General features: G+C 39.9%; 3 protein-coding genes across 3 annotated transcripts; 2 read left to right on the forward strand and 1 right to left on the reverse strand.

Annotated features, from left to right (window-relative positions):
- The first annotated feature begins 1,142 nt into the window (after nucleotides 1–1,142).
- Nucleotides 1,143–16,436, forward strand: LOC137837258 (mitochondrial phosphate carrier protein 3, mitochondrial-like). The gene is made up of 6 exons (XM_068646215.1): nucleotides 1,143–1,495; nucleotides 13,978–14,339; nucleotides 14,682–14,725; nucleotides 15,301–15,515; nucleotides 15,728–15,852; nucleotides 15,963–16,436. The coding sequence occupies exons 1-6, from the start codon at nucleotides 1,244–1,246 to the stop codon at nucleotides 16,009–16,011; spliced, it is 1,047 nt and encodes a 348-aa protein (XP_068502316.1). The 5' UTR covers nucleotides 1,143–1,243; the 3' UTR covers nucleotides 16,012–16,436.
- On the forward strand, nucleotides 1,525–5,556 carry LOC137837259 (uncharacterized). The gene is made up of 3 exons (XM_068646216.1): nucleotides 1,525–4,652; nucleotides 4,811–5,351; nucleotides 5,466–5,556. The coding sequence occupies exon 1, from the start codon at nucleotides 3,406–3,408 to the stop codon at nucleotides 4,393–4,395; it is 990 nt and encodes a 329-aa protein (XP_068502317.1). The 5' UTR covers nucleotides 1,525–3,405; the 3' UTR covers nucleotides 4,396–4,652; nucleotides 4,811–5,351; nucleotides 5,466–5,556.
- Nucleotides 16,437–21,657: 5,221 nt separating the features above from the next.
- On the reverse strand, nucleotides 21,658–23,849 carry LOC137837260 (cysteine-rich and transmembrane domain-containing protein WIH2). Its single transcript, XM_068646217.1, has 3 exons — nucleotides 23,677–23,849; nucleotides 23,301–23,556; nucleotides 21,658–21,961 (listed from the first exon to the last, which is right to left on the reverse strand). Exons 1-3 carry the CDS (start codon nucleotides 23,720–23,722, stop codon nucleotides 21,913–21,915), a joined length of 351 nt encoding a protein of 116 aa, XP_068502318.1. The 5' UTR covers nucleotides 23,723–23,849; the 3' UTR covers nucleotides 21,658–21,912.
- Between the last annotated feature and the right edge of the window lie 3,251 nt (nucleotides 23,850–27,100).

The following is a 27,100-nucleotide window of genomic DNA, read 5'->3' on the forward strand; positions in this document are numbered from 1 at the left end:
TAATCACAAATAATAATAATAATAATAATAATAATAATAATAATAATAATAATAATAATAATAATAATAGTATGCCTGCTCCAAAGTTGAGAGTTTTGACCCGAAATCTCTTTGATCATCTTCCTTTTTTCTTGGCCTACAGGAATAGTCATGATTGGTTCACAATCATCAATTTTTTCACATTAAGTTGAATTTATTTATTTATTTTTATTAAATAATAAAAATTCTATTTTAATTAAATACCTTCTTTAATAACTTATCATTAAAAGCACGGTTTTTTTTTTTCTAAATGAATGATGTCAAAAATACTTTTTTTCCCTAACCAATAATAGTTTTGAAATTGCAGCCACGTTTCGTAAAATTGGTAATGTAGAAGTGGTCAAGTCCTTCACAAATTGCTTTATGCTAATATTAAACGAACGTTTGTGAGATACTGTGCTACTGTGGTTCAATCATGTTGAATCAAAACTCATTTTGAATTAAACTAGCTTTAATAGGTTTACTATGGGTAAAAATGTACACTAAATTTTACAGTAAATTTACTTTTGCAAAAGTTTTTAAATATTACTCTACCTCATTACAAAATCAATTTAATTTCAAAATCAATTTAATTTCAAAATAAATTTTATAAACACTTATTCTTTTACTTTCCATTTCCGAAGTGTTCCATATTTTCAAATCTAGTTTATATGAAGTGTATTATTTGAATTAATTTTAGAAGAACTGAGACATAAATCACTATAAAAAAATCATAAATAATCATAAAAAAAGTTAGTCATTAAATAATTAAAATCAATCATTAATTAAAACAGATTGAGTGATCACTTATTTTTAATTAATTAATCATGAAAAGTGTATGGTGTACGTAAATCAATGCATTTTTATTTTATTATAAAAAAAAGATACTATACAAGAGAATGAGAATCTATTAATAAGTTTATAGAAAGTTGAAGAGGTAAAAGATAAGAAGAGAAAAAGAATTTAACAACCATCAAAATAATTAATACTTGTTTCTTCTGGATCAAGGAAGTCAACTTGGTCAATCTTTCTCTCTTCTTTATAAAGGAAGTTGACAATTCGCGCGACGACGTTTCGTTGTGTTCACGTTCGGTATATAAAAGCCGTGAAACCCAAAAATAATCGTTGTAAACAGAACAACTAACAAATACAACACATTTCAAAATTTTCTTTCTCTCTTCCAACAAATCACACACACGCAGTGTTGTTAAACTGTTCGCAGTTGATGGCTCCCTCAGACTCTGAAGCTTTGGGGCGCCATTCTCTGATTCCGAGCTTTCTCTATTCCTCTCCGTCACCGCCGCAGAAGAAGACGATGGAGGCTTCGAGCTTCGCGGTTCGTTCTCCGAGTGAGAAACGCAGCATAGAGATGTTTTCACCGTCGTACTACGCTGCTTGCACCATCGGAGGAGCCCTCTGCTGTGGCCTCACGCATACCGCCATCACGCCTCTTGACGTTGTCAAATGCAACATACAGGTCTCCTCTAGCTCTCTTCACATGCATCCTTATACCTTCCACGCCATTGAATTTTCGCATATTCAATTTTCGTTGAACAATTTTCTAACGAGGGCCCGGAGCGAATTGAATTGACGCCACGGGAAATGAAAATGGGTTTTGTTCCTACAAGATCTGACCCTGCAGAACACTTCTTCTGATGATGTCGTGTCGTTCTTCTCGTCTTGTCGGTCTTCCGGTTGGTCTTCTTCCGACTGGATCTTCAGCTTGGACACGATGGGGGGAGTACCTGCGAAGACACTCCGACGATCAAGTTAGACCGAGAGCTAAGTACCAGAAGAGTGGGGAGTGAATAGTTACCTTGGGTGATGTGCCTCTTCTGCTATTTATACTGCTCTAGGTGGGCTATGGCCGCTGTGGGCCTGCTTTAGGGTCCAAACGAAGGCCCAATTGAGTCTTAACCGTGCTTACCATTTAAGTTGGGTTGTTTATGCTTAATTACGCGTTTAGCTTCGCCTGTTGTCGTCTAGTCGGTTTTGTCGTCTATCTGGTCTAGTCGGCCTTACGGCCATCTGGTAGTACATATGCCCCCCAGGCTCAAGTGAGTTGGCTAAAATGTAACGTAGAGTCGAATTGCCGTGAGCCTTCAGTTTGTTGAGGTTGAGTACATTGGCTTGTACTCGAGGCGCGTGCACGTGGTACTGTGGGATGTGACCGCTGGGTAGGATCTCACGCGTTCATTGCATGTGGATCCAACGGTGGGCATTCGTTGTGACGCTTCGCCTTCTCGTTTTTCTCACCTATAAATAGGAGTGGCAGTGGGCTCCGATTTCTTCATGTGATTCATGAACTAGCTCCGAGAGTCCGACAACCGAGTGATATTCCTTCGTTCCTTGTGTATTGGTTGAAGAGTTTCCTGGAGGTAACAATGTCTCTTCTTTCGGCTGCTGCCTCATGTCCTTCTGTGTCTAGGGGGTCTGATAGGGAGAGGCCATTGGCTGATGATATCCCTGTCATAGATGCCGAGAATGCCGAAGGCTCTTCTCGGGCTGTCGGCCCTTTGAGTCGGGAAAGTGAACAACCCGCAGAGTCGTTGTCATTGAGTGGGTACGCAGGGGAGGAAACCCGAGAGGCCGAGTATAAATGGGTACATAGTAGCGTTCGTGAGTTCTTTTCTGTCTTTACCAAAGTTTCGTTGCTTCAGGATTTTGTAGATAGCGTAGATATTGTGTTAGATGGTGTGCCTAGTGGTGCTTTCGCTCTTCGTAGGTGTCGAGAGTTTGAGACTGTTTGTTTGGGAAGGGGGGAAGGGCGAAAGGACTTTTTTTTATTTCTATTCTTGTTTGTTTTCGGATATGCATATCCGCTTTCCCCTTGATAGTTTTTCCATGGAGGTGCTGCGTGTTTTAAATGTAGCCCCCACGCAACTGCACCCGAATAGCTAGGCAGCACTCCAGGCCTTTCGGTTGCTTTGCGATGTGTTGAGTCTTAGGCCGACAGCTAGGTCTTTTCTGCATTTCTTTGGCACAAGGCCGGGTGACCGAATATGTTGGTTATCCCTTGTCGGCCAAACAAAAAATAGCCTTTTCGCTCCTTATACGACATCTTATAAGAACTTTAAAACAGGTTTCTTTAAGGTTGTCATTGAGGAGGGGGGACGACAGTTTTTCTTTGATGGTGAGACACCTAAGTTTCCTTTTTATTGGACGAAGGATCCGGCACGTTTCAATTTATGGCCGAGGTCCCTGATGACCGATGACGACTTGGAAGTGTTATCGGTGTTGGACCAACTTCCTCGCAAGATTCCAACCCGGTCCCTCGTCCGTGCCTACTTGTCCCCTGATAGATGTGTTGATGTTGATGGTATGTGTTTTTACTCGTCTTTTTGTGCATTTTACTATGACTAACTTTGCTTTCGTCCTTCAGGTATAATGGCAAGTTTGGTGCCGCCAGGTGGAAAGAAAGATTATTTTCGAGAGCTTCGCCTGAAGCGGCAAGCACAGATGGCCGCGAGGGGGGATACGCTGGGAGGATCGGGTGCACCGAATGCCGAGGCTGCTATCCCCATTACTATAGTGCCAGCTGCCGAAGTCGACCGCCCGACCAACCCAAAGAAACGAAAAGAAGACCATGGCAAGGATCGTGGCAAGTCTTCTCGGCGCCATGGGGAGCGCTCTTCATCTGGAAGGTCTCCTAAGAGGGGCCGATTGCCTGGGAGACCGGGTTCAAGTGGGCCTGACTTTCTTGGACACGATCTTAATGTGGCCGAGAAGGTGAGCATCATGCTGAATCCTTACCAGCAAGATGCGTATCTGTCGGCACGCCCTGCTCAAGTTCATGACGCCTTCATGGAATTGTGTTCTAGGACCTTGGTACTCAGCAAACGGATGGCGTCCGATTTGATGAAGAGGGACAAAAATGCAGCCGAGGTGGAGGGACTCCGAACTAAGCTGAATGAGTCCTCGGCCAGCTTGAAAACAAAGTTGACCGAGAATGCTACACTTGTGGCTCAGAAGGAAGCTCTAGAGACTGAGGTGGCGATGTGGAAAGAGAAGTCCGAACTGGCCGAGAGGGCTGGTAGAGAGGTTGCCGAGAAGGCTGATAACGAAGTGAAGGGCTTAAAGGAAAGCCTCTTGGACATGGCTCATACCAACCATCGAGCCGAAGAGAAGATAGAGAAGCTGCTGAAGGAACTAGAGGTGGCCGAAGATAGCGTCATGGAGGAACATGAACTTGGCTTTAAGAAAGCCCTTCGGCAAGCAGCCTTTTTCTATAATGTTCCCTTGGATGAAGGGAAATTTGATGTTGACAAGGACTTCTACGAAGGCCAACTCATGCCGCTAGATCAAATCCCAAGCTCACCTCAAGTGCTAGCTCCCCCGACAGCTTCAGAGGTCGAACACCTAGAGCCCGATAGCTAGTTTGTTCCTCTATGCATGGGTCGCGTTTAATTGTTATTTTTTGTAAAGTCGTGACCCCGTCTTTTGTGTATTCGATACGGCGTAGCCGGTTTCTTTTGAATACCATGAATGAGAATTTCATAATTTGAATGTCGTCTTTCACTCACTTCTCGTATACGTTACTTGTTTGACTTTCTGAGACTCTCTTGGCCGAGAGGTTTTTATTGCACTCTCGGTCGGCAGGGATTCACTTGAGTGAATTCTTCCTTGGCCAAGAGGTTTTTCTTTTGAACTTTCTGAGACTCTCTTGGCCGAGAGGTTTTTCTTGTACTCTCGGCAGGGATTCACTTGGGTGAATTCTTCCTTGGCCGAGAGGTTTTTATTGCACTCTCGGTCGGCAGGGATTCACTTGAGTGAATTCTTCCTTCGCCAAGAGGTTTTTCTTTTGAACTGTCTTGGCCGAGAGGTTTTCATTGCACTCTCGGTCGGCAGGGATTCACTTGGGTGAATTCTTCCTTGGCCGAGAGGTTTATCGTGAACCCTCTTGGTCGAGAGGTCTTTATTGTACTCTCGGTCGGCAGGGATTCACTTGGGTGAATTCTTCCTTGGCCGAGAGGTTTTTATTGTACTCTCGGTCGGCAGGGATTCACTTGGGTGAATTCTTCCTTGGCCGAGAGGTTTTTATTGCACTCTCGGTCGGCAGGGATTCACTTGAGTGAATTCTTCCTTGGCCGAGAGGTTTATCGTGAACCCTCTTGGTCGAGAGGTCTTTATTGCACTCTCGGTCGGCAGGGATTCACTTGGGTGAATTCTTCCTTGGCCGAGAGGTTTTTATTGCACTCTCGGTCGGCAGGGATTCACTTGAGTGAATTCTTCCTTGGCCGAGAGGTTTATCGTGAACCCTCTTGGTCGAGAGGTCTTTATTGCACTCTCGGTCGGCAGGGATTCACTTGGGTGAATTCTTCCTTGGCCGAGAGGTTTTTCTTGTACTCTCGGCAGGGATTCACTTGAGTGAATTCTTCCTTGGCCGGGAGGTTTTTATTGTACTCTCGGCAGGGATTCACTTGGGTGAATTCTTCCTTGGCCGAGAGGTTTTTCTTTTGAACTCTCTTGGCCGAGAGGTTTTTATTGCACTCTCGGTCGGCAGGGATTCACTTGAGTGAATTCTTCCTTGGCCGAGAGATTTTTATTGCACTCTCGGTCGGCAGGGATTCACTTGAGTGAATTCTTCCTTGGCCGAGAGGTTTTTATTGTACTCTCGGTCGGCAGGGATTCACTTGGGTGAATTCTTCCTTGGCCGAGAGGTTTTTATTGCACTCTCGGTCGGCAGGGATTCACTTGAGTGAATTCTTCCTTGGCCGAGAGGTTTATCGTGAACTCTCGGTCGGCAGGGATTCACTTGGGTGAATTCTTCCTTGGCCGAGAGGTTTTTATTGCACTCTCGGTCGGCAGGGATTCACTTGGGTGAATTCTTCCTTGGCCGAGAGGTTTTTCTTGTACTCTCGGCAGGGATTCACTTGAGTGAATTCTTCCTTGGCCGGGAGGTTTTTATTGTACTCTCGGCAGGGATTCACTTGGGTGAATTCTTCCTTGGCCGAGAGGTTTTTCTTGTACTCTCGGCAGGGATTCACTTGGGTGAATTCTTCCTTGGCCGAGAGGTTTTTATTGTACTCTCGGCAGGGATTCACTTGGGTGAATTCTTCCTTGGCCGAGAGGTTTTTCTTGTGCTCTCGGCAGGGATTCACTTGGGTGAATTCTTCCTTGGCCGGGAGGTTTTTATTGTACTCTCGGCAGGGATTCACTTGGGTGAATTCTTCCTTGGCCGAGAGGTTTTTCTTGTACTCTCGGCAGGGATTCGCTTGGGTGAATTCTTCCTTGGCCGAGAGGTTTTTATTGTACTCTCGGCAGGGATTCACTTGGGTGAATTCTTCCTTGGCCGAGAGGTTTTTCTTGTACTCTCGGCAGGGATTCACTTGGGTGAATTCTTCCTTGGCCGGGAGGTTTTTATTGTACTCTCGGCAGGGATTCACTTGGGTGAATTCTTCCTTGGCCGAGAGGTTTTTCTTGTACTCTCGGCAGGGATTCGCTGGGGTGAATTCTTCCTTGGCCGAGAGGTTTTTATTGTACTCTCGGCAGGGATTCACTTGGGTGAATTCTTCCTTGGCCGAGAGGTTTTTCTTGTACTCTCGGCAGGGATTCACTTGAGTGAATTCTTCCTTGGCCGGGAGGTTTTTATTGTACTCTCGGCAGGGATTCACTTGGGTGAATTCTTCCTTGGTCGAGAGGTTTTTCTTGTACTCTCGGCAGGGATTCGCTTGGGTGAATTCTTCCTTGGCCGAGAGGTTTTTATTGTACTCTCGGCAGGGATTCACTTGGGTGAATTCTTCCTTGGCCGAGAGGTTTTTCTTGTACTCTCGGCAGGGATTCACTTGGGTGAATTCTTCCTTGGCCGGGAGGTTTTTATTGTACTCTCGGCAGGGATTCACTTGGGTGAATTCTTCCTTGGCCGAGAGGTTTTTCTTGTACTCTCGGCAGGGATTCGCTTGGGTGAATTCTTCCTTGGCCGAGAGGTTTTTATTGTACTCTCGGCAGGGATTCACTTGGGTGAATTCTTCCTTGGCCGAGATGTTTTTCTTGTACTCTCGGCAGGGATTCACTTGAGTGAATTCTTCCTTGGCCGAGAGGTTTTTATTGATTCTTGTATTAATGATTTGCCAGAGGATTTTGAGTGATAAAAATGATTTCATTGATTGTGGTGCCTCGTTAAAACCTTCTTCAATGAAAAACCCTCGGGATAGCCCTCTGGGAAAAAAGATCGAAGGTAGGAAAGAGTACACCTATAATACATGTTAACTGAAATACATTTTCAAATGGCTCGCGTTCCACGTCCTGGGAACTTCCCTGCCATCCAAGTGTTCTAGGCGATATGCGCCGTTCTGGAGATTTTCTCTGACCTTGAAGGGACCCTCCCAGTTTGCATTGAACTTTCCTTCTGCTGGGATCCTGCGAGCTTCCCCTTTCATTCTCCAGACCAGGTCTCCTTCTTGGAAGGCTCTTGGTTTTGTCTTTGAATTGTATCTTCTCGCAGCCATCTGCTTGCAAGCTTGTTCTCTTATCTTGGCCCTGTCGCGTGCTTCTTGGAGCAAATCCAACTCCGCTCTTAGACACTCTTCATTCATCTTCAAACTGTGGAGTTCTCTTCGGATTGTCGGCTCTCCGACCTCAACCGGCAGCATGGCGTTTGTGCCGTAGGTGAGATTGTACGGGGTTTCCCCAGTTGCCGAGTGGGGGGTACACCGGTATGCCCAGAGAACTTCTACGAGCTCCTCTACCCATTTACCTTTGGCACTGCCAAGTCTTTTCTTTAGTTCGTTCAGGATGACTTTGTTGGCAGATTCGGCTTGGCCATTGGTTTGCGGGTGCTCCACTGAACTTGTCTTGTGCTGGACGCCCAGGCTTTCATAGAATTCGGCCAACTTGCGATCAGTAAATTGTCTCCCATTGTCCGTGATGATGGTGTGCGGGATTCCGAACCTGCAGATGATGTCTTTCCATACAAAGTTCTGGACTTGCCTAGCTGTGATGTTTGCAAGGGGTTCCGCCTTAATCCACTTTGTAAAGTAATCCACTGCGACCAGTAGAAACTTCCTTTGCCCGGTTGCCTGGGGGAAGGGACCTATTATGTCCATCCCCCACAGGGCAAAAGGCCAGGGAGAATTGATGCTTTGCAGGTTGTGAGGGTGTGGGTGGATTAGCGGACCATGCTCTTGACAACTTACACATTTTTTCACAAAGTTGGTGCAATCTGTTCTTAGCGTAGGCCAATAGTAACCGGCCCTCAGGACTCTCGTCGCCATTGTTCGGGCCCCAGAATGTAACCCGCACGCCCCTTGGTGTAATTCTTGCAGAATATATTCGGCTTCTACTTTCGACACACATTTGAGTAAAGGGGTTGAGAATCCTCGCTTGTACAAGTCTTCTCCTATTATAACAAATCGTGACGCTTTCCTGGATAGGTGTAAGTCATGGCCGTCCTTCCCTTCTTCACGGTCCTTGACAGCTTTCTTCATGTTGGACACCCAGTCGTCTTCTCCTTTTTCGGTGACCATGCATTCCCCGATGGGGACCGACGGAGCCGATAAGATCTGCTGAATGACAGAGGCGTGTCGGCCTTTCGTCCTAGCGGTTGCCAGTTTGGACAGGGTGTCGGCCCTCAGGTTTTCTTGTCGTTTCACATGATTTATCTTGACGTTTTGAAACTGACTGATGATGTTAACCACTCTGTGGTAGTATTTCAGGAGCAGAGGATCTTTGATTTGGTAGTTCCCATTGACATGCTCGACCATGAGTTGTGAGTCCGTATGACATTCCACCTTCTGAGCTCCCACATCTTTTGCCAGCAACAGTCCGGCTATGAGCGCTTCATATTCTGCTTGATTGTTCGAAGTAGGGAAACCAAAACGCAAAGATTGCTCAATCTGTATATTTTTTGGCCCTTCCAGAACAATTCCGGCCCCCCCACCCTTCTTACTTGAGGAGCCATCGACATGCAAGACCCATATGGTTTCAGGTTCTTGGCATTGCTGTAACTCTGAAGTGAAGTCTGCCAAGCATTGGGACTTGATAGGTCCTTGTGGTTCGTATTTAATGCTGAATTCGGACAACTCGACTGACCAGCCAATCATTCTTCCGGCCAACTCGGGTTTTTGCAAAATCTTATTGATGGGGAAGTCGGTTCGCACTATAACCTCGTGACTTTGGAAATATTGTCGTAGCCTTCTGGAGGCATGGACGAGGGCTAGAGCTACCTTCTCGATCATTTGATACCGGGTTTCCGCATCCTGTAGTACCCGGCTAATGAAGTAGACTGGTTTTTGTTCTGTCGTGCCTTGTACTATGGCGGCACTTACGGCTTCCGGCGACACGGCCAGGTAGACCAGTAGAGGGATCCCATGGACGAGTTTGCTTAGAATAGGCGGTTCGGCCAACGCCTTTTTTACCGTTTGAAAAGCTTCTTCGCAACCTTCACTCCATGTGAACTTCTCTGCTTTCTTCGTGAGCCTCAAGATTGGTCTGATCTTATCCGCTAATCTAGGCATAAATCTGGACAAGGACGTCAGTCTTCCCACCAGCCGCTGAACTTCTTTCAGGTTTTCCGGGCTTCTCATGGTTTCCAAGGCCCGACACTTGTCCGGATTCGCCTCGATTCCTCGGCTTGTCAGCATAAAGCCTAGGAACTTGCCTCCTTCGACTCCAAATACGCATTTCTCTAGGTTAAGGCGCATGTTATACTTTCTTATCTGCTGGAAGACCTCGGCCAAGTCGTTGGCGTGTTGTTCCACGTTATCGGATTTTACAATTATGTCGTCAACATATACTTCCATGGTCCTTCCTATCTGATCTTGGAACATCTGGTCCATGAGCCTCTGATAGGTGGCTCCAGCATTCTTGAGGCCGAAAGGCATGACCTCATAGCAAAAATTGGCTTTGTCGGTAATGAAGGCTGTCTTCTCTCGGTCTGCCGGATTCATGCGTATTTGGTTGTACCCAGAGTATGCATCAAGAAAACTTAACACTTTGTGACCGGCTGCGCCATCTACCAGCCGGTCAATGCTTGGCAATGGATATGCATCTTTTGGACATGCCCTATTAAGATGGGTGTAATCAGTACACATTCGCCACTTTCCATTGTTCTTCTGCACCAGGACGATGTTTGCCAACCACGTGGTGTAATGCACTTCTCGGATAAACCTAGCATCCAGTAGTTTCCTGGTTTCCTCTTCGACTATCCGTCCTTTTTCTCCCACGAACTTTCTCTTCTTCTGGGCTACCGGCCTAGCCTCCTTACAGACTGATAGTTTGTGCGAGATTATGCGAGGATCTATTCCCGGCATGTCGGCTGCCGACCATGCGAACAAGTCTATGTTTTTGTATAGGACAGCTGTGATAATGTTCTTTCCCTCACGAGTATTCTGACCTGCTCGGCCCACTCGGCATGGCACCACCTCTTCCTTGGGTTCCACTTGGGGTTCGTCATTAGGTCTTGGATCCAAGTCATCACTCAAGGATATATGATGAACCTCGGCCCTCCGGGTGGGTGTTCGCGGTGGCAGAATCTTCAAACTTGCCGCGTAACATTCTCTAGCAGTTTTTTGGTCGGCATGGAGAGTGACCACCTCTCGGCCCCTACTCGGGTTGTCGGCCGGGAACTTCATGGCCAGGTGAGGTGTCGAGACTATAACTCCCAATTTGTTGAGAGAGGATCGCCCGATCAAAATATTGTAAGAAGTTTCGGCGTCGACAAGCAGGTATCTGATTTTGATCGTCCGACAGTCTCGATTTCCTTCTCCAAATTTGGTGTCCAGGTCAATGTATCCTCTGGTGTTGACTCTCTGCCCCGCGAAGCCAATGATTTGTTCATCATACTGGACAATGTCGTCGTCAGATATGCCCATCTTTCGGAAGGTCTTCCAATACAAGATATCCACAGAGCTCCCTTGATCTATCAGAGTTTTCATGATGACAAAGTTGGCTACCTCGATGGTGACTACCATAGGGTCATCGTGCTTCGGGTTTATGTTTCTGAAGTCCGAATCCGTGAAAAGCATGGGAGGCAGGCTTCTCCTGTTGCTTCTGCTGATGGAGTACACCGAACTGACCGCCCGGAGGTGTCTTTTTCGGGAGGATGATGTAGTTCCTCCTCCCGCGAAACCTTCGGCGATTGTGTTTATGACTCCCCGTACCGGCATGGTTCTTCGATGATCTCTTGCTCCTCGTCCTTCTCGGCCGTCCCGGCCTCTTCGGCCTCTCTGCTCGTTTGCCTGCGTGTCCCTACGCCCTTCTCTCTTTTCCAGATCAACTTCGTTTTTCCTCTCCTCTCGGCTTGTCTGGACAAAGCGTCGCAGATGACCAGCTTGGATGAGCTCTTCAATTTTATCCTTCAGTGCCCAACAATCTTCTGTTGTGTGCCCAAAATTGCGGTGGTATCGACAATGCTTGGTTTGGTCGGCACTCAACGGAGTAGGAGTCCTGCTTGGTGCCTTCAGGAGATCTGCATTGAGAGCTTCCTCTAAGACCTTTGACCTTTCGGCAGTCAAGGGGGTGTAACGGTTGAAACGTGGTCCCCTGGGTAAGTCTCTGGGCTTCCCAAAATGTGTTGGCCTGCTTCTGTCTCTCCTCCTCTCAGGTTCGTCGGGCGCCTGAGCTCTACTCCGAAACTCTTTCAATTCCTCCAGCTGCATGTATTTGGTGGCTCTTTGGCGCAACTCATCCAATGTTGCGGCCGGTTGCATGCATAAACTGTCCGAGAATGGTCCCGGCTTCAGCGCAGTCACCATGTGGTGCATCGCCACTTCGGGACTTAGGTTTCGTATGTCTAACGCTGTTTTGCTGAATCTGTTCATGAAGGCCCTCAAGGTCTCCGACTTCTCTTGCCGAATATTCACTAAGGCGATCGAGGTGAGGTGGTGTGGTCGGCTGGTAGTGAACTGTGCTCCAAACTTAGCCGCAAGTGTGTCGAAGCAATCTATGGATTGAGCTGGCAGTCGAGTAAACCAGCTCAAGGCTGCCCCCTTAAGTGAGGTGGGGAATATTCGGCACCACAACGCGTCTTCCGCCTATGCAAGCCGACCTGTGTCAGGTACGCATTTACATGCTCATCCGGATCCGTGGACCCATCATACTTGTCCAACGTGGGGTTGTTCCAGGTTCCCGACAAGGGGACTTCAAGGATGGTTTCAGTGAAGGGACTTCTTCTAGGCGCCGTGTTTAGCACATTATTTGAGGTCGGCCTTACGTTTTCTTGATACGAGCTCCCGGCCTCATGTGTATCCGTGTTCGCATGATCTCTTGAGGGGATATTATCCATAGCTTCCGGTATTTCCGGCTTCTTAGCAAGCTTTTCTTTCATCTGAGCATTCTCCTTCCTCAAAGCTTCCATTTCCTGTTGCATCTTCAAGATTAACGTCATAGGGTCCGGACGGCTGGTTTCTTCTTGTGCATTCCTATCGTTACCCGTCATGTTCCTCGTAGTCACCATGCGGATAATTCGTGGGGTTAGTGTTCTCGGCCCCACGGTGGGCGCCAAAATGTTCCTACAAGATCTGACCCTGCAGAACACTTCTTCTGATGATGTCGTGTCGTTCTTCTCGTCTTGTCGGTCTTCCGGTTGGTCTTCTTCCGACTGGATCTTCAGCTTGGACACGATGGGGGGAGTACCTGCGAAGACACTCCGACGATCAAGTCAGACCGAGAGCTAAGTACCAGAAGAGTGGGGAGTGAATAGTTACCTTGGGTGATGTGCCTCTTCTGCTATTTATACTGCTCTAGGTGGGCTATGGCCGCTGTGGGCCTGCTTTAGGGTCCAAACGAATGCCCAATTGAGTCTTAACCGTGCTTACCATTTAAGTTGGGTTGTTTATGCTTAATTACGCGTTTAGCTTCGCCTGTTGTCGTCTAGTCGGTTTTGTCGTCTATCCGGTCTAGTCGGCCTTACGGCCATCTGGTAGTACAGGTTTAGTTCTCTCCATTTTTAAGTTCTTTTTGTTTAACTAGGTAAAATTGTTGTATATTATGATTCATTATAAGTCATGGAGATGTCATAACTGTTAAAATAACTAGTTATAGAAGTTCTAAAGATAAAGAAAAGAGGTCTTCCTTTGTGATTAATTGGGACTCACCGGAATATTTAAAATATAAGCATGTGAGTATTGTTTTGATACTTGGTGTTTCTGTGTTTAGTGCTTTTATGCTTGCTTTCTAAACATAAAATGTATTTGATAGTATTAAGATTTTTATTATGTATGATTCTCCTGAACTCACCTACACCTTACTATATGATTCTAAACAATGATGTATTGAACTAAGATATGTGATAGGATTTGTAATAGGATAACATTGTAATACTGATTTAAGCTTTCATGACGTCATCTATATTTTCAATAAATAAATATACTTAAGTATTTTTATTATTTAATTATGTGTTACACTTTGATTAAATCCACACAAGGGAAGGGAGGCCCATAACCACGTCAGACAGCCTTCGATTTCAGAGTTTTAATAATTATTTTCATTCTCTGTTTTGATTTCTAATTATGAAAATGTCACCACAATGTTGTTGCGTTTGTATTTTCTATGGAATCACATAAATAAAGTGACATGTCCTGTAATTAGAAATAAGAATAAAAACAAAAATATTGAAAGTTGAGAAAGTATTTTTTTATTATTTTAATTAAAAAATATCACTTTCTAAATATTTGTGTACAGTACAATGAAATAAGTTTAAAACTGTTTTTTTGTTGTTTCATATACACACTTTTGACACCAAGAAATAAGGTGACAAGTTTGTAGTCAAGTGAAAGAAGAGAAAGGAAACGGAAACAAAGCTAACTAGTTTTTATGTATCCACAATTGTATTGCCACTGTTATAGCTATATATGAATTTCAGCAACCACGATTATAGCCACAGTTTAAAATCATGTGTATGACCAATTAGTCTTTATAACATTGCATTCATATATTTTTTTTACATAAAGGTAATGGTAATCTTTGATGTGATTTGGTGCTTTTGGTTTCTGTTAACATTGAGTTAGTTATCATTTTCAGATTGACCCTGTCAAGTACAAGAACACCAGCACAGGATTTGGAGTCATGTTTAAGGAGCAAGGACTGAGGAGCTTTTTCCGCGGATGGGCACCTACCCTTGTTGGTTACAGCGCCCAGGGTGCCTTCAAATATGGATTCTATGAGTACTTCAAGAAGTACTATTCTGACATAGCTGGTCCAGAGTATGCAACCAAGTACAAGACATTGATTTACCTAGCCGGTGCAGCATCTTCTGAGTTGATTGCAGATGTTGCTCTTTGCCCATTTGAGGCTGTGAAGATCAGAGTTCAAACTCAGCCTGGCTTTGCTAGAGGCCTTGCTGATGGACTTCCAAAATTGGTCAGAACTGAAGGAGTCTCAGGGTATGCTTATGATTTTATAAATGTTGTTAACTTCAATCTTCCCATTGTTTTGGTAAGAAGTTTGAGTGAAACTGAGGTTCTGGATTCCTTGCAATTACTTTTCCATGCATTCATAGTCGGCAACTCAAAACAAGATGAAACAGATCATAATTTATCTCTCTAAATCGGACACACATATGAGATTTGAGTAATCTGATCAACATCCAATGGTTACAATGAGCCGACTGCATGAAGGTGTGGAAAAGTCAACTACACTGAATCCGGTACTATGAAGTGTACATTTTACTCATGATAGTTACTGTTAATAGGATAAGTATTTAATAAAATGTCCTTTGATTTCAGTCTGTACAAGGGAATGCTGCCTCTATGGGGAAGACAGGTTCCATGTAAGTTCCCCATTTTATACTTCTCAGTTTGGACATAAAGTACCTCTTTTGTGTAATTGCCTGCTCATGTCATTTAATTTTCTGCTTTTACAGATAAGTTCAAAAATTAAAATGTCTCTTTGTTTTTGTTTGTTTCCTGTTGTTTGTATATGTTGCAATTTGAGTCCCAATTTGACAACTAAATTTAGCTAATATACTGATTTTTCTGGAAAATACTAGTTGATTGGTATTTTGCTTTCTTACTGTCTTGTTAAAATTCGGAAGGATTTATTGTCAGTGTCGTATATAGGTAATAAAAGAATACGTCAACAAGTGAAATTTTTGTAGTCCAGATAAGGGACTCATCTGAAAGCTAGTCAAGAAAGCTAGTAAGCGTGTATGTGTTGTGACTTTTCCTTTTGCAGGTTTTCTGCCAACTTGTCATTGTACAAAATCGTATTAGTGATTCCTTTTGTGTGTTCCTCTATAAATTTTCCTTCGGAAAATTGCTAATCAGTTGTCATTTATTGATGATTTTAGATGAACATTATTACCTAAACCATTACTTATAAAGTAAATAATTTTCGTTCTTGCAGATACAATGATGAAGTTTGCTTCTTATGAGAACATAGTTGAGATGATCTACAAGCATGCCATCCCCAAACCAAAATATGAATGCAGCAATTCCCTGCAACTAGGTGTGAGCATTGTCGGTGGATACATGGCTGGTATATTGTGTGCCGTTGTCTCTCATCCCGCTGATAACATAGTCTCTTTCCTTAATAATTCCAAAGGGGCAACCGTTGGTGATGTAAGTGCCAGATTTGATATATTTTTAACGCTCTTCTTTGGTATTTTTTCTGCATAACTACATTTGAAACATTATGTGACCAACCTGTCCAATGGGAAAAAAAATAAAATAGGAAAAAAGAAAAAGAATCGTACATATAAGGTGTCATATCATATAGGTTTATTGGAAAGAGCGTATGATCCTGCAGAACTGAATTTTTTTTCCAAATGCAGGCTGTAAAGAAGCTTGGATTATGGGGTATGTTTACAAGTGGTCTACCTCTTCGCATTCTTATGGTTGGAACTCTCACAGGAGCACAATGGGGAATATACGATTCATTCAAAGTTTTTGTGGGGCTGTAAGTTTGCACTATTTGCTATCTGGTTATGATAAATAGGTTCAGTTTGGTTTATATCATGTCACTAATTAATATATGGTAATGAAATTTGTTTTTTTTTCTCTAATCAGGCCAACCACTGGTGGTGTTGCTCCTGCTCTTCCTACTCCTGCTGCTTAGCTTGCTAAGGTGTCAAAGGGAAAACACTTACCTCGCTTTGTATTAGGAACATAGAAAACCAACAAATGTAGGGACCATATATAAATAATCAGAGAACTTCTGAAGTTGCTAAATATATAGGGAACTTTATATGAAATGAACGAAAAGGCCATAGCAAGTGTCTTTAAAATACTGGTTAAGGAATAAAAAAGAATAAAGTTTTTTTTATAAAGAAAAGTGTGTTTATAATAAGTCCTAAAACTTTCTATATCATTTCCTAATTAGTGTATTTAGAGCACTCAATAGCAGTACCTTGTTATGGGTATGGTTTTGTAAGATTTTTTAACTGCTGTGTACTGAAACTATGCCTCATAGCAGTAAATACCATTATTATTGATTCACAGAATGAAGTGAATAATTGGAAGTCACGCTTTCATTTATAATTACCTCCCTTTCTTATCCCAACAGTACCCTATTTGTTATTACTAAGATTATAGATATTTGTTGTTTATTTACGTTGTACTAGCTAGGTACGTAAGGCATTGTGTACGAAGGAAAAAAGGTAGATTCAAGTGAAAGGAAACTTTAAAACTTGAATGTAAAATCAAATATTTTTCATAATAGAATCAGTATATCTTTAAATAAACGGGCTAAACTAACATAGTATCTCCTTTACATATGACACCCTCTTTTGTCGTCAAACCACCTCATCTAGTTGGTTGGAAAACTGAAAAGCAAAACCCACATGTTCTTTCTAGTGCATCTGATGGAGACCATTCACAACTTACAAGACAGAGCTAAGAATAGAAGAATACACCGTTAAATAACTGTCTTAGTTTGTATGAAAATTGTAAAAAATAGAATAGTTATGTTGAGATCTTGTATTTCATGACCATTTTTAAAGTAGTTGTAAATAAATGAAACATACTCTATAAGTCCTCACTTGTCATGCAAGCAAGTGTTTTTAGAGCATCTTAAGAAGATTTGAACGACACCTACTTAATCTACTAAAACTTACTATAGTTAAGTTTGTTTAACTAAAGTTATGGTAACTTAAGGAGCAAGCTATCTTCACATCTTCACCTATAAATAGGTGAACTTCACTTCTTGTATTTATATTTGGCATAAATGAATGAAAACCTCTGAAATTCCAGACCTCATTCTCCCTAAATCTCCTTTTTGCTAGAGAGTCTAGAGACTTAGTGAAACCCTAGGGAGTTGGCCAAATTTCTCCCTAATTTCAGCACCAAAACCACTTCAAACCTTCATCAATTCTTCATAGCTTCGGTGCATTTCACATTACTTTTGCTACATCATTATATCACTTCATCCAAAGCTCAATTTGGATTGCATCAGCATCCCTCACCATAAACCAAATTCTTAGTCGACCCTTATACAAAAACTTACTCATTTACCATTTTGACTCAAACATGTTCTATTAAAATCCTACACTTATATTTTCTTCTCATAAATAACATATATTGCATTCCTTTTTACTTTTGAGGTGGAAAGAGTAAGGTCTCTCGAATCCAAGCTTTATTTTTTTGTGATGTAGACACCGAGTTGTTGATAAAGATCGATGAAAGATCCAGCTACAATTGATTCTTTGACGTCAAAAAGTTAGTAAGAACTTATATATAATATATATGAATATTGAGTGAAAGACTTGAGTGAGTACTCAATACAAGATTAATGCGTATTTATAAGTTTTTGCATATCAAATAAAGTCCTAGATAACCAAAAAGATATAGTTGGTTAGTTAGTACTTGTAGTTTGGTACTTATTTAGTTACAAATTATATGATGTTATTAGTTGGTTATCAAATATATCCAGGTTGTTCGGATACCAAATACATATATCATTAAAAATATTCATTTATAATTATATCTGTGAGTTTCTCGAAGGGAGGAGGGTATATAAGTCCCCTAACATCATAATCCCTAAATGATGTGCAAGTGAACTGATTTGTAGAATGAATGGCTATAATTTATCAAGTGATTTTTAAATCATCCTTATGTAATTAACTTTGTGGTTTAATTTTTATAGCCATCCTCTTCAAGGTTGATGTTTTATAAACTTTTCATCGACACCAACTTTGTTCAACTATTACATATTGACATTTTTACTTGTACTTTATGATAGATGTCACACAAAGAACAATTTCCAATGTGCATTTATGAGTGGTTATCTTCGTTTGACAACTGATGTTTCACTTTTTGTAACATGTTTCCTAGGATGTAAAGTCTTTTTCTTATTCTTAGCCTTGTAAAAATTGTATAGAGTGGTTAGGATTTATTGAGTCTTGTATTTTGGGCCAAAGTAAAGTATGATGTAAATAGAAAAGAGAGTAGGGTGTAACATAGTAAAAGAAATGTGCAAATAGAATTATAGGCAAGGAAGGCATGAGGTTCTACATGTCCTCTCCTCAATGGAAAGGATTTTACTCCAATGAAGGCATGCCACTTGTCACTCTCCCAATGGAGAAAATTTGCATCAATAAGGTGGTGACACTTGTCACACTCTCATTTGAGAGGTTTTGAGAGACTTTTACTTTTAAATAGGAGTCTCTTTTGATTTGAGTAATAAAATGTTGTCCAATTTGTGAGACATTTCTACTTTTCAAAGTTCTCTCTAGAATTGTCTTCTAACTACACAAATTTCTAAAGTCCTACTAGTAGTGTTGACCCAACCTTACTCTAGAAAGTAAGTGTTGGTCTAACCTCACTTAAATTCACCAACATAATTTTCATCTTTTTAAAAAATTCTACAATTCTTCATGCTTTTGCAACATCATTCATCAACCATAGAAGAAATTCAAATAAAAACAATGAAGAAGAATATCTACAAATGAAGATACAAGCTAGGATTGCATCAACAACTTTAACTTTTTTTAATGTCTTTCTACGTCTAACGGGCTTAATAAAGTAGGATGACTTAAATGCATTCCATGTAGCATTACTTATATTCTTCTTCTTTTACATAATATCCCATAATCGTATGTTCTTATCTCTTATTGGACAATAGTGTGTTTTTACTTGACTTTGTCTAAAGTGTAAAGTTGTATGAAGCAAATAATCTTTCTAGACTTGTCAATGTTGGTGTTGGTGAATTTTGGGAAAAAAAAATTAGCTCTTTATCCAAGAAGTTATTTTATGTGACTTTTTTCTTGCAAATGGGTCTTATTGGCAACCGAAAGTAATAAAGCTTCCATACAACATAGAAGCATATACATGTTTTTTGCAGTATGAGATTAACTTAAATCCATGTGTGTATCATCTAAGCATACTCATGCTTCATCCGATGTAGAATAAAACTACAATGTTGTATTCATCTGTCAAATAAAACACTTGCGTCTAACATGATTCATTGTTGAATTAAAAGTATTATCTTACAAACGAAGCATGACCATGTTTTATACTTAGTTATTTTTAACACTTAAATCAAAATCTTAGGGGTGTTGAACTTTTGCTCTAACAAACCCCAAATATCATAATGAACTAAAGAAAAATACGATAAAACTCATTTATTAGGATGATTGGGTGACAAGTATATTTTTCCTAGTTGACATTACTCACAATCCATAGACCAATATTTTAAACATAACACAATCTTTTGCAGTTTTGTTAAGATGAGATGTTCTAATTAAGCATGAATCCTTATTAGAGAGACCGTTGATGCACATATTATTGATGATGGATAGGGATAATAAGTTCATGTGACTCACATCCGATACCAATTATCTAATATTATATTTGATCCTTCAAGGTAATATTATTTTTGGTGAAGGTAAAGACAATATCATGAGAAAATAATATCATAGGGTTAGGTCAATTAGACAACAAACATTAAATTAAAAGAGCAATGAGTTAAGAGTAAGGGAAGGAAGGGGTTGGATAGTACCAATTCCACAAGTTTGTGTTTATGAACCATCGACAACAGTTATAAAAGCCAAATTGACAAGTTTAGTAAAGGAAGAGAAAATGGAACAATTATTATATTTATGCTCACTTGCATCAGAGTCAAGAACCTAGGACCAAAAGAAGAAGATTGAGAAAGACAAAATAGATTACTTACTAGTATCTGCCATCAAAGTAGTGTTATGTAGCACAAACACTGACACAGACACTAGACACGACACGACACAGAGATACGTAAAATCTCTAAAATGTAGGACACAGGGACACAAATCTATATATTATACAATTATGAATTATATAAATTGACAATCAAGATTTATGTGCACAAGTATGTTCCAAATTATTTTTTGGAGCAGAAAGATATTCTTCATTATGGTTCACAACGATTTGTTTCTTATTTTTATAATCATAATAACAATTTATACAATAAAGTTTGAATTTTTAAAAAATTAATGTATTTTTTTAAAAAAAATTGTATTAAAATTGTCAGAAATCTAACAAATACTTTTTGAATTGAACACTTCACAGATACTAGTTCATATCGGACACTGACACGTCATTTAAGAGGAGTGTCCGAACTTCATAGGTTACTAATGGATTGGCGTGTCACATACCATTTCATAGATAAAACATTCCATTTGAAGAGTTGAAGAAAGAAAAAAAAAACCTGAGGGGATGAATAATGAGAGTGAACCTTAGGAGAAAGATTCACAAACAAAACAAAAATCCTTCAGAGACCATGGATCTACTGAACCAACACGATCTTGAAAAAGCTCTAGACACCACGTTAAACTCAATGAAAGAAAAAACCATTGAGATGAAATCGTGTTTTTGAGACAACACCAATACTTTATTTATATTAAGAAAAAGAAATCAATATAATAAATAAAAGATATTTGATATCCTCTAGCAATAAAGATGTGATACGATAATAAACAAATTTGTTTCTAATACTAAGTGTATAATATAATATTCTTGATTATATCTTTCTTCAAATATTTTTTTTATTTTATATGATCAACTTTGTTTATAATTATTAAAAGTATGTTTGTTCTTTTACATTAAGTTCTTAATCATATGTTTCTTTAACTATATAACGTGACATGAATCAATATAACGTTCGACATTACTCTAACGTTAACATGAAGTACAGCACCCATCATTAAAATTCAGTCAAAAACCAAAATTAAAATGATAAGGTTTTAAGAATTTCTATTAATCAAAGATTAAAAAGAAAGTAAATGGTAAGAAAAGCTCAAATAAATTAAACCTTGCTACTCAGTTCAAAATTATAAGAAATGATAATCCTTTTGTAATAATCATAATAGATCAGGCCTCAACTTCAAAAACATCTTCTGGAAAGCATGTTTGAAAAAGCTAGTCACTGGACCTGTTGATAAAAAGGAATCCTAAACAATTCAACCCTTGTTTTTTGCCTACTTCAACATCTAATTGTCACAATGTAATGTTTACGAAAGCAGCACATTTCCTGCATATGTGATTGTAATGATTCATTTATTAGCATAGCCCAAGTGTGGTAGTTCTTTTTTAAAAGAATAATAACAGAATGATTCATAGTTTCCTCTTGTATAATTTATCTACAGACAATTACAACACTCACCCACTTATTTTCTATTTCTAAACCCATTGTCCTTCCCAGTGCTGTAGTGAAGGTGGCATTCACAGTTCCTTGAAATTCTCATGCTAAGAAGTAAAACGGAAAATGATATTGAAGAATAAAGAAGAGTAATTTCACAATATTAATCACTTCATTGTCTTTTATACCTTCATAAGAAACTGTTTACAATATAGTTTTCGTACAAGTAAATTCACATAAACCACATCACAGAACCTATACACAGAGCGAAAGACCAAAGTGTTACGAGAATGACCAAGTCTTACCTCCTCGCACACTTATTATCTAGAACTTGAACCACATACATGTCTAGAGAGCAATAATAACCAAGTTCACCACACTGAAGAAACGGCATTTTTAATGTGATTATCAGAAGCAACACTCCTCTAGCACACAACAGCAGCAAAGTGCTGCCAAGCTGCACATGTAAATGAAGGATTCTTACTCTTGTTACCGCCACATAAACTAACAAAAATGAGTTAGAGAACAGAAACTAGGAGAAGATTTCAGGCAACTCTATAGGACTTCATTAATGATGTGTCAGCAAAGATAATTGAAGAACTGCACACAAAGCATTCAGGACAATTACAACACTCACCCACTCTGAAATCTGAATTGAGAATTTATATAAGGAGAAACCTCAATTCAGAAAAAATAAGTATAACTAAATTAATCAACTAATAATGCCTTAGACTCATCAGTGAAAATGTAGCACATATAATTTATATATTAATATGTATGACTCAAGAACCATGTCTTTGATATTTGAGAAAAGTAATATCTACCAACAAATTTTATTTTTCTTTCCAACAAAATGTTGATCATTTCGGTCCAATACATACTAAGATGTGCACTCTCCAATCAAGGTTGAGGATGTTAAACAAACCAAAACAAGTTTATCCATCAAATAATAGCTTGTGCTGTCTAAGCCAAAGCCAACACAAACCATAATAAATCAAGCCTAAGCCTCCACCTCTCAACTGAACACTTCTCACTTGCATATAAATAATTAAAAATTTAATCCTTCCCCATCTTCTAATCTCAATGTATTAATCACTGTTCCTTTTGTCAACAGTCACATCCCCCGAATTCAGCAGAACTTATAAGGTTAAAACCCTCAAACTATTTAACAATAAAATGCTGATAAGTTAAAATACAACTACCATTCTTACAGGAGAAGTAAAACTAAGAACTGTTTAGATAAACTCCTTTTTTGTAAACACTTTAATGAAAAGAAGAAATAAATAAATTTCTCCAAAGTTAAAAATCATATTTTAAAAGAACTAGGAGAGAACTTCTCAAAATTATCTTATGTATGAAATAATTTATCTTGAAATAACTTATTTCATTTTGTCCTCTTGATTTTTCTCTTCTACAGCCATTATAAATACTATTATCCAACATCTGCCCACAGAAAAATAACAAAGCCACGAGGGTAGATGACCACACTCTAAACAAGTAGCCATACTGTAAAAATAAAAAGAAAAAGAAAAAAGAAAAAACGAAATTATGTAAAATGTTTTCAAGATCCTCAAATTTAGGTTAAAATTTGTCTTAGTCTTTATGCTTAAAAATAATTTTGTTTCTCATATTTTTAATAAGGAATTTCTTCCTTCAGCCGATTACCCTAAATTGCATAAAAAAGAGATAAAAAAAATACCAGAGTCATGATCTAATTAAGACACACTAAAACTAATTTAGACCAAAAATTGAGTGACCTAAATCACATTTTATCCCTAAAGTATGAAAAAATTTACCAGCCTCGGAGGAACGAAAAGCATTCAGGCTCCTGGTGGTGGTGGTGATGCGCCACATGCTGGTGGTGGTAGTCGTAGTGCGGCGGAGGAGGTGGCGGAGGATACCCGTTATCGAAATACCCCTGGTACGAGTCATATGGCGGACGCGGCGGAGGATAACCCCCGTACCCTGGCGGCGGCGGCGGCGCAGGATAGCCTTCCTGCGGCGGCGCCGATGGGTAACCCGGTTGCGGTGGAGGGTAAGGAGATCCGTACCCTGTCCAAAAAATCAATTTAATGAATTAATTAATTTGCGAATCTGATTATTAGGATGAAAAATTGGAATAATCGAAATTAAAAATGAAATGAGAATCAGATTGGTGTGTGAAGTGTGTACCTGGAGGAGGGTAAGATTCGTGAGATACTCTCTGGAAATTGCTCATTGGAACTTCTTTTGTTTTCTCACTGTGTTGTTATGTTGTGTGCGTGTGTAGAAATAGTTGCGAGAAAGAGAAGAGAGTAGAAAATGAAAAAAGAAAAAAGAAAAAACAAAGTTTAATAAAGAAAGTGGGACCCGTTGTACTATTGTTTGTTGGTTGGATTTACAGTAATCATTCGACACGTTACACAAAACCAGCTAACACTTTGTTTTTATAATCTTAGTTTATAAGAAAAATGTAACAAAGATGTAACAAAGACAGCATTTTATAACAGTAAAATCGTTCCAATTTCAGAACTTTTGCTGTTTGAAATTATTTTTAAGAGCAAAAACACGTAATATTATCAGAAAAAACCATTTAAAAAATTCTAAACTTTGCTGATTTTCTTTTTATCAACTTCGTTTTTAATACTTGGAAGCTATGTAAGAAAGACACGGACACAAATACATAAAATATCTAAAATGTAGGATACAGAAATACGAATTTGTATATTTATAATTATGAATTATATAAATTGATAATAAAGATTTATGTGCACAAGTATGTTTTAGATTATTTTTTGAAGCAGAAAGATGTTTTTCATGACGGGTTCACAAAGATTTGTTTCTTACTTTTATAATCATAATAACAATTTATACAATAAAATTTAAATTTTGAGAAAATTAATGTATTTTTCATTTTTAAATTGTGTTACACTCGTACTAGAATTATTATAAATATAACAAATACTTTTTAAATTGGACACCTCACGGATACGTGTCCTACAGGTGTCATACGAGTGTCAGTGTCCGATACGAGTATCGGATACCGACACGCCATTTAAGAGGAGTGTTCGAGCTTTATAGCTTGTGAGCTTAATAAATCTATGAAAAAAATTTAAAATCTTCTTTAATTAATTTAGATTGTTTTTATCAAGGAATTGTGCTTAAATTGGTTTCTTGTTAACTGTTCTCGCCGGCTCGAAGTCGGTCGGAGTATGGATGAGCTCTTCTCGGATTCCTTTTTGGTGGTCGGTCAGCTAGTGGATGAGGTGCTTAGGAATTACCTCCAGGTTTACACAAACCGATCTTCTGGGGATGAGGGGGGCTCTACCCGCAATTACACTCCAACGCTCAAGTCAGTGAGAGCACAAAATATAATGTGTATGGTAAAATATACTGCAAAGATGCAAGTTAGATACTCCCTGTAGGTGGTTGTCTATTTATAAACATACATGAGCTTGGATTTCTGACATTGGTCTTTCCTGGCATTAATGTGTCATTTCACAGTAACTTTCTATAAAATCTGGATATAAAGTATATAAATCAGAATAGTTAAACAATGTAATCAGGGATACTGGGGATAATATTTATTACGTTATCGGGGATATAACATTTATATTCATTATGCTATCGAGAATATGATATTTATATTTATTACGCTATCGGGAATATGTGTGTAGGAAAAACGTTATACTTTCCTTTAGTGGAATTTGTCCCTTGTTGGTGTTGCGCAATACTAAGCCAAGGCCAAAACAGGTTGTGTTTTTGGGCCTGTTAGGTCGGTTCGCGACCCGTGCCAAGTTCTCACATCGTCACTTCCCCTAGATGGGCCCTTAGTGAGCTCGGCCAAATACCTACCCGATTCGGGACAGGACACAGCCCCTCAGCCTTAGGCCGAGCCTACGAGGCGCAAAGGCTAAAGTGTTATTGGGCTATCCGAGCGAACTGCCATTATGGATAGGTCGACAAATTTCCTAGTTATGTGATGGACAGTGGTCCGTCCACATTTCACTTCGCATGGGTCTGTGAGAAAATCGGCAAGCTTCTTGGCTCACCATGAGTGTGAGTATGTGGAGAGGTCGGCATACTACCTGGCTCACCATGAGTGTGAGTATGTGGAGAGGTCGACAAACTACCTGGCTTACTATGAGTGTGAGTATGTGGATAGGTCGGCAAACTTCCTGGCTCACCATGAGTGTGAGTATGTGGAGAGGTCGGCAAAGTTCCTGGCTTACCATTGGTGTGAGTATGTGGAGAGGTCGGCAAACTACCTGGCTCACCATGACGGTACACAGCCCCCCAGCTTTGAGTCGAATTAACGAGGCGAAAAGGCTTGAAACGTTGATTCTGCAGACTTGGATATCAAGCCGCCTAGCATATTCTTCTGCATTTCCAACACTTGAACCAGCTGCATAGGTTGCATCAACAACTTGCTCAGTTGGATTTTCAGTGCCTTGATCATCTTGTTCATGTTTAGATTGATTCCCAGCATTTGGTGCAGATTGGTGTCCATCATTTGTTCCAGTTTGATTTTCTTAAGAAGGACCCACTTGTTCTTCTTCTTTATTCACCCATTTGTTACCAACTTTGATGAATCCCATCTTGATAAGAGACTCATTGTTAATTTCATGAGATGGATTCATTACCTCAGGCAATTCTTCATCGAGGTCAACTTCAAAATATTGAAGAAATTTATATACAAGAACAACATAAGGAAAATGATAATCACTTAACCTTAGAGATTTTAGCATATGCTCCTTAAAGACATGGATCCAGTTGATTTTGATGTTCTTCATTATACAAAAGAGACAAGATCTTCTTCAGTGAGGACAACATGATTATTCCTCGTTGGAGTTAGCATCCATGAGACAATGAAGGCAATGATCCTCTCATTCAGTTTTAAGGCACCAACATGAAAACCCTTCACTTTCAAATGGGATTTTTGAGGCAGCTCACATAGTATTGCATTTTGTTAAAGTCCCCCATCACACCTATGTTTCATTTGTTGATCCTTACCCCTGAGTATTTTAATCCAATGATGGCATTCCATACAACAAGAGTTATCTCCATATCTACCCATTTGACATGTGAATACATGTTCTCACCATCAACAAGTACATTTGTGTAGAATACCTTCACAAGATATGAATAAGTGTTTCTAGACATCTCAAGGAACCTCCTTTGTTTCTGATCTTTCAAGTCCTTCTTAACCTCCTTGGGATTTTGCTCCTTTAGCCAGTTGAAGGACAACAACTTTGGTGTATTGATGACCTTTCTACTTATCTCAAGCATAAATTTTTCAATGTTATCATTGTCACCCGAGAACCAATTTTCAAGATGACCAGCCCTTTTGATGGCACGTGATTTATTCCACTTAGGTGAGTGAGATGAGGAGGCCATAATGCAGAGAAGAGAAAGAATTTATGAGAATGCAATAAGGAAAACACAGTTTCATAGTGTCGATGTAGAGAAGAGAGAAAAAAAAATAGGTTGTTTTGTGAAATATCTAGTTGAAAACACTCTTATATAAGCATAAAAAATGGTAGAGATAAATTGACTTTTAGTGGGCTAATTTTCAAGAAAAAAGAATCTTTTACAGTGAACAAAAGCAGTGTGTTAG

This window comes from Phaseolus vulgaris, chromosome 4, assembly GCF_000499845.2.
Source record: "Phaseolus vulgaris cultivar G19833 chromosome 4, P. vulgaris v2.0, whole genome shotgun sequence".
In the NCBI taxonomy this organism is placed as follows: Eukaryota; Viridiplantae; Streptophyta; class Magnoliopsida; order Fabales; family Fabaceae; genus Phaseolus; species Phaseolus vulgaris.